Raw genomic sequence first — 8132 nt, forward strand, 5'->3', positions numbered from 1 at the left:
AAATCAACTTAAAAAAAAAAAAGCCAAAAAACGCCTGACTTTTTTTTTTAAGTGAATTACGTTAGAATATATTTTCGAACAAACTTCAAGTTCAAACTCATTTCATTTATATACAAAATCAACGATTTTGCTTTTCGAAATTATTTTCTCGTGCCACGTGGCCACGTGGATTTCAAACAAATTAATAATACCAAACGGAATAGTCCAATAGTATTTTAATGAATCACTTCAACACCTTTAATAATATTTTACCAAATCGCTTAAATACCCTTTATCTACCACATCTACATAGATGTTGTAGACTCATTTTGGTGATTTGGCATTTTCCTTATGGTGAGTGCTTGCCATCATAAAAACATCAACATTCTAAATTTACAAACATCTCCACAACAACAGCCAATGTTAATTTAGACTTAATATCTATTTTTTAGTATCAATAGCTTGTAAATTATAAATAAAAGCACCTGTATTGTAGACTTTCCCATTTTACAAATGGTTTGACAATTAACTTTTAATTCCTACTGCTTCCTTTTACAGATGCCTCTCACCCTACCTTACTCTAAGGAAAGCATTTTTATACCATAGATCTAAGCATTCCTTCATATCTCATGTAAAGATTGTTCTTTAAACTGGGTCGGAATAGGCCCTCTAGAATGTCTTCCGAATACAGTTTTTGTCAAATACTTTGATTTACTTTAAGAGAATTGTGCATTTTTCTTGTTATCAGTTGTTGGTCTTCGTCATCAATTTTCTAATGGCTGCGTAAATACCAATGTTTAGGTTTTTTATGCAGCCATTAGAAAACTGATATGATATATATTATCCAGGATCAGGATAGTCAAAATAAACTATGCGCTCCGCAGGTTTTTTTTAACCTTCTAAATCCTGGCTGACGCTGAATACCAACACCCATTTATAATGTTTTCAGAGTATTTCTGACATAAATCTCATAAAATCTGCTGCCTACTTGTTATTTCTCTGTCTCTTAACCCTCGAGCCTTCTTTCAGACCCTTTTATTTATCTGTTTTCTTCTCTTCGCTTATGGCTTTTTAAACCATTTCTATATACATCTAGGTCTTCTGATTATCTCAAAAAGTACTTATATGTGACTAAACTGGTCATTACTAGCAATTAAAGCAACTTTTTATTGAAAATGAACAAACTAACATTAATTAACAAAGTTGTTATAGATAACAGTTGATTTAAGAAGAAAGTGAAATAAAAATCATCTGATCATGGTTTAAAAAACCATGATCAGATGGTTTTTGCATTAGTGCTATTTTCAATAGCACTAATGCAATTTTCGCCTTGATTATAGAAATGAAAGATGTTTTCTATTTGATAGAGATGCAGCTGTCAGATTCTGCTGTTCAATTTCTGTTCCGAAACCAAAAGCTCTTCATTAATTTCAAATGAGGAGCCGGATGATTACAGCTAGGAAGCCCTGTTGATGCAATTAACGTTGTTTTAACGTTGTTCAATTAACATTAAAGATGTATGAAAATGCCCAGTGGGCATACATCGTCCGTAAGACGTCCATAAGACGTCCATAAGTTCGTAAGACGTCCGTAAAACGTCGTGAAGATGATGCATGCCCACTGGGTGAAGAAGCGAAAGAATTTGTCGGAAATAATTTTTTTAACCTTGGTTTAGATTTTTTTCAATTTATTTCCTGCTAAGAAACTCATGAAAACAAACAGTAAATCTCCAAATTTTAAAGATTTATTTTGAAATCATTAAAAATTCAAAGTTAAAAATGCTATATTTGGCAGTGTTTTATTTCTATGATAACTAAGGCAACGAAAGTATTGAGAAAGTTAACTTTTGATAATTAAACAGCATTTATTTTCACATCATTTAACCTGTTTCATTTATTTATGTTGTTTAACTAACTGTGGACTCAGTCAGTGTAATTAAATACTTCCTTAACTCCTAGCTGAAATAAGTTTAATTTAGCGCCTTTTATAAACTTTAGTTTACACATTTCACAGACTCAAAATTACCGTTTCAAAGATGCTAAAGTTACAGTAATTTATTCGTAGCAAATTTTATTAACTGTCAGCGATTTTTGCGTTTTTTACAATTTTTAAAAACCTTTTACTAAGTTTAGAGACCCAAACGGTGATTAAGCCAAAAGCCGAACGGGTTCGGGTTTTCGGGTACTAAAAAAATTCAATAGTCAAACGGGTACCCAATAATCTATTGGTTTCAATTCCTTCCTTATCGGTGCTCGTTAACCCGCTTGGTCATTGTTTTGGGTCATCGGATTATTGGGTATTTAAGGGGTCTATACCCGAACGAGTAAGGGAACTAAAAATTTTAAAAATTACCCGTTCGGCGGCCGAACGGAACCCCATGACATTTCCTAAAACAGACACTACATTTCTCAGCTTTTGAGAAATAAGGATTTTAAAGTTTAAAAGATTTTTATTCTTCAATAAAATATGGTATTTTTAACTGCTCTTTACCAATGAAGAAGATGATTTTTCAATTTGTATGCATTTGTTTGTATCAATAGTTAATATGGAAAGATTAAAAAAAGGAGGTAACAAATAATGTTAAAGCTTGAGATTTGTCTGGTTTCTACCCTGTTGTCTTCATTTGCTAACCAGTAACTAATCAGTTATTAACGAGTTATTAACCGCTTTAGCAATGCTTTAAAATATAGCTACTTTTTTTTAACTCAATATACTTTTTAGTAATCATTATTGTTTTCTACCATTGATTTTTATAGACGTTTGCGAAACGCAAGCAAAAATTGATTAAAAATTCAAAACAGAAGCTATAACAAATTAATAAGTTCGTTACCGAGTACGTGTAAATACGCGTGAACTTTTTTGTTACGTACGCCACATGATTAAAACCGTGCTATATTTATGTTCTTTAAGTTTGTTATTGAAACAATTGAAATCATCTATATTAAATATCTTTCATCAATTTTATATTTTGTGGTTTTAAATCAAAAACAATTTATAAAAACTAGTTCGCGTGGTTGACCAGTTTTTGAAAATGTCGCTTAACAGCAAGCGAAGGAACCCAAAGTTAAAATATGTTCTTTCCTTTCGCAAAAAAAAACAAAAAAAAACAAATTAATGATGTCAAGACTCAATTATGATGTCAATATTTTATAATATATCCGCTCTAATACATCATGAAATTGTCATAATCGTGCTGACTTGATCGTCATGCTTGGCTCTCTTTCAGCCATGAACCTTTTGAAACCTTTTGACTCAACAATATTGAATTAGGGGGAGCAATCCACTAACAGTTTAAACATATTGAAATTTTATTCAAACTGATACTAGTCAAAAATTGAGACTTAATGCAAAAAACATCCAATGATTAGATTGCTGTTGCTGAGTATGTTGCTAAAATTAGGTAGGCAATAATTTTATGTTAGTAAGCATTTCTTTTAGCACAATAAGTTTTGATATAACAATTAAAGTTTGATTAAAGTCTATACCGTGTCCAGTATTGTTATCAACCAGTTTTAATAAAAATGTATGAATCAGTGTTTCACCACGTGAAGAGAGCGCTCCACAGGTTTACTTTGCTTCCTCAGTAAACAATTCATTTAAGAATAATTAAGTACTTATTGAATAATTAAGTACTTATTTAAGAATAATTAAGTACTTCTATAAGAATAATTAAGTACTTATTGAATAGGAGGTATAAGAATTTTATAAAGTTGGACATGGTACAAAAAAGTTGGGCATTGTAAAAAAAAAAGGTTAGAGACGCAGTAATAGTTTTTTAAATAGACGAAAATCTTCGTCTTTAATAACCACATTTATTGATGTTTTAAAAAAAAGAAATACTGACAATAAATCCTTTAAACTTTTGTTTTTAAAATGCAAAATAAACTGAAGAAGAACGTTTAATGAGATTTTGATATGGCTTTTTGAATATATATTATATATTTATGGTATATCCATTTATCATTTACAACTATTTACAATAGGAAAAGAGTATTTTCGTTGTCTCAAATTAAAAATGAAAATTACTAATCTGAAAATCGAAATGAAGATTCATCTGTAAGTTGTCTTTTCTACAAAAAAATAATTTTTTAGTATCGAGTTTTCGGGGCTTTAAGTATTTTGTTTAAAAATTTGAAATTAAGTTTTCATGCAACTTTTTTTTTCAAAATAGCATCTTAATCCACGTTTTATGCATATGTCAAGTAAATTGTTTTCTTACTCGTCGTCTGCCGTGCGTTTACTTTGCACAATTTCGTTTGGTTGAAAAAAACTACTTCAACGGGAATGTTATTAAAAAAATTGCTTCAATCAGCAGAACTGAATGTGGAAACCATTGTTTAAAAAATATTGCGTGCACTTTTGCTAACCATAAAAGAGCTGACGGTTTATGCGAGCTGATGTCATCAAACAGCATCAATAAAACAGCTGACGATGCTTGGGACTTGTTAGATTCAAATTCTGGATACAATCAAAACGTAACTTTAGTTTTGAAGAAATTTTTTCTTTCCTTTTTTTATCCTCTAACTACTCACTAAACACAGATTTAAAAAAAAAAAAGAAATGCATCACTATTTGAATTATAATTTACTCACCTGTCTAAATATCTTTAATTACACAGAAAAACTTATAGGTGTTTAAAAGTACGGCTATATTTCTGATAAAATCACAAAAAATCTTATGTAAAACTGACAGATTTTCTAATTCAAAGAATGACTGGTTAAGAACATAAAACCATTATTATTAATGCTGCCTGTATATGTTTATATATTGAGTTTTTACAAATCATCAAAAACCAAACGTGAACTTTATTTACAAACACTAAAAGCTTTTTACCAATTACTTTGAACAGGTTGGAGAGGTTTGTAAAAATAACAACCCATGCCAAATAAAGGAAAATTGCAGAGATGTTTGCACAAATAGCATGGAACACACTTATGTTTGTTTGAGTAAGTCTATATTTCATTCACGCTCCCGAATGTCCAATTACTAACATTATGTGTAAATGAGTAAGGTTTATTATACATTCAAAAAAGGGGTTTACTAAAGTTTCTATATTTTTTTAAAAAAAAAGGTGCATAAGTCTTTCTTGTTGTAATTCATTTAACTATACTAGTTTAAAAAGATAATATACTTTTAATATATAATCTTTTAAAATCAGATTTGTTAAATGTGGCGAGGAGCGCCATAGGTTCGGCATCTTCATTTTATTCCTTGACATTGTACCACCCTTTTAATGTCGTTGATGGAGATTATAACAGCTTCTTTAGTACAGGATACGGCAAAGTAAACTGGCTATTACTTGACTTAAGGTTTGTGTATCAACTCAACCATATTACCGTTTACAATAGAAACGATTGCTGCCAAGATAGATTAAATGGTTGTGTGTTATTAGTTGGCGTAAATAGCAAGATAGAGGAATCAACTCAAGTAGGCTTGATGTCAAGCAGCATGCAACAAACCTTTGACTATTCAGGTTATGGAAATTACGTTTACATTACTAAAACACCAGGTGACGTTGAAATGAACATTGGTGAAGTGGAGGTATATGTTTAAAAAAGTCGATGGAATCATTTGTAATATTATTATTAAATCTCATATCATAATTGTTTTTAAAACAGGAGAGGTTTTTGATGACTACAGTTTTCACTGTAAACATGTCAGTAATATCGCGCTAAATAAAAATAGAATGCGCTGCTAGAATAAATTAAAAATTTTTACTAATTGTTTTGAAAAAGTTTACATTCTTTATTTTATTTTTATTTTCTTTTTTCTTGATTTCTTTTAATTCTTGATCATTCAACTGTCAAATAGTTTTAATTTTAAAGTGTAGTTTAAACTTGCATTTTTGAATACTCAGTTTCTAATAACAAACGACCATCGAACATCATTCTTGATCATGATTAACTGTCAAATAGTTTTAATTTTAAAGTGTAGTTTAAACTTGCATTTTTGAATACTCAGTTTCTAATAACAAACGACCATCGAACATCATTCTTGATCATGATTAACTGTCAAATAGTTTTAATTTTAAAGCGTAGTTTAAACTTGCATTTTTGAATACTCAGTTTCTAATAACAAACGACCATCGAACATCATTGATCCTAATTAGAACGGATTTTGAAAAAATATTTTTTCTTAAATTTTTTTTTTTGTTAGGCCGAAACTCTAGAGATCCAGGGCCTTAACAGTACAAGTTCAAAAACCTAACTTTTCAGTAAAGCCATTTAAAATTTTCAAATTCGTTTTTTTTTTTCACCATTTCTACATTCAGGAGTATATAAAAGCAAAGTTCATTATTTCTTTGCCTACAAACTATTTGTAAGCAAAACAAAATATTCTTTAGCTTTTTTCAAAACATCTAAAGTTTTACAAAAGTTTGGATAAAAGTTTATCCCCTAAATTTTTAGGACAAAAGTTTATTTAAATGGACTGATTATTAAAATTTTTTTAGCACATAAATTTACATTTTACGATACCAAAAACAAAAGTTTAGTTGAATATTTTTATCTAATTTAAAAAACCAATTCATTTTCGTCAAACTCATCATCTTCATCATGCAAGAACACAGGCATAGAAGTCTTTCGCACCATCTGTTTCTCAAAGAAAGCTATTAAATATTTTACACCGGCTTTCGTTTTCTTTTTGACTTTGTATTCTAATTATCTTGGTATTGCCTCAGCGGTTTTTGAAAAATGTTGCCTTTTTTTTATTAATTAAGCAACAGCAGTTTTTCAGGTTTTAGGCCTCCATTTTAGAAGAAGTGTTTTACCATGCTATTCAGTCTTTTATTCCAAAAAGTGTAATGGAAAGGAATGTTTTTTTACAAACTAAAACTATTTTATAACTCCTGTATGTAATACTGTTGTGTATTGAATATTTTCGCTAATAATATTCAATTTTAAGCCTGCGTCTTTAAACTTGAGTTCATTTAACAACCATTAGAAGAAGTGCATGTTGTTTAACATTTAATTCTTTAGCTTCTGGAAAAAACCAGAAAAAGTTTGGCGTGTCTAGATTGGTATAAAAAAGAATTATTTATATTTTCAACTCATAATATAGTTTATTTTTTTCTATTAACTATTAGTAAATTTTAAGATGAAATCAAAAAATATATATACTATGAAATTCAAAAAAAATTTAAATTATAAATGTAAAATTATTGCTCGGTTGAAAGTCATAGCTAACGATGGTAATAGTTCTAAACTGCAAAAAGTGGCAAGTGTAAAACAACTGAGTTCACCTACAATATTCAGGTTGTTAAGATGGCGCTTGTCTTGTTTTGCAACCTCCTATCTTTTTTACAGTAGCAATTAAGATCCATGTCTGAAACGGAAAAAAATGGTTTCTATTTTAATTCTTAACGAATCATTCCTTCTAATTCATGTTTGAATATTCCATTTTTTGTACAAAAACGACGTTACTTTTAATTCAATTTCGAAAATTTTTAGTGAAAGTTTTAAAACCATTAGTTCAACCCACTAAATATATATACCTAGTTTTTACAATCGTAAAGAAATACAAGGATGTAAAAAACGAATTAAAATATAACAAACAGAAAAGCCACTAAATTTATTCATTAAAATATGGAAACAAATATTAACCAATAAATAATGACTTGTGATGCCAAATTAAGTAGGAATGATTTGAAAAAAAGGAAATAGTTTTATGAACATCTAATTTATTGGTTAGTTAGTTGCAACTTGATCCAAAAAGTGAAAAGATACGTACTCTCTCAACCTCTGCATCCAAATGATTTTGCTGAGATATTTGGGAATTATGTCTCCATGAGTTCTAATATCCAACTATTTTTGTATATCTTCTTGCGACACTAAACAACTTTTGCCAGCGCTACTAATTCATATGTACGTCATTTAAGTAATCATCCACAACCTTGGTTTTGATTTCTCAAGTATTCTGCTTTTACAAATGTTTACAGTCTTTTCAGTTTCTGACTACGTATCTCCAAACTATTCCATCTACACTTAGAGGTGTAACGGATATGGTTTTTTGTGTATCCGGCTGCATTCGGATATGGCGGATATTTATTTTTATATCCGGCCGGATATGCCGGATATGCCGGATATGAATTTCGAGGAATTTATACTTCTACATAATTGGAATTTTGAAATTAAAACGTTTCTTTGAATGAATAT

At 29.5% G+C, this 8132-nt stretch overlaps 1 protein-coding gene across 1 annotated transcript; it reads left to right on the plus strand.

Annotated features, from left to right (window-relative positions):
* Nucleotides 1-3941: 3941 nt before the first annotated feature.
* LOC149882686 (uncharacterized) lies at nucleotides 3942-6701 on the plus strand. Its single transcript, XM_090100690.1, has 5 exons — nucleotides 3942-4035; nucleotides 4151-4454; nucleotides 4829-4925; nucleotides 5138-5520; nucleotides 6136-6701. Exons 1-5 carry the CDS (start codon nucleotides 3995-3997, stop codon nucleotides 6184-6186), a joined length of 876 nt encoding a protein of 291 aa, XP_089956816.1. The 5' UTR covers nucleotides 3942-3994; the 3' UTR covers nucleotides 6187-6701.
* Nucleotides 6702-8132: the final 1431 nt, after the last annotated feature.

The sequence above is a fragment of the Hydra viridissima genome, unplaced genomic scaffold (genome assembly GCF_058129835.1).
Source record: "Hydra viridissima isolate aposymbiotic clone 2 unplaced genomic scaffold, HvirCarnegie_v1 scaffold_10, whole genome shotgun sequence".
Lineage (NCBI taxonomy): Eukaryota > Metazoa > Cnidaria > Hydrozoa > Anthoathecata > Hydridae > Hydra > Hydra viridissima.

Bases quoted from the DNA above. Each gene is read 5' to 3' on its own strand.
- LOC149882686 (XM_090100690.1), top strand. From the start codon at position 3,995: ATGAAAATTACTAATCTGAAAATCGAAATGAAGATTCATCT. The intron at 4,455-4,828 runs GTAACTTTAGTT...TACTTTGAACAG, and splicing joins ATTCTGGATACAATCAAAAC to GTTGGAGAGGTTTGTAAAAA. The intron at 4,926-5,137 runs GTAAGTCTATAT...TTTTAAAATCAG, and splicing joins ACACACTTATGTTTGTTTGA to ATTTGTTAAATGTGGCGAGG.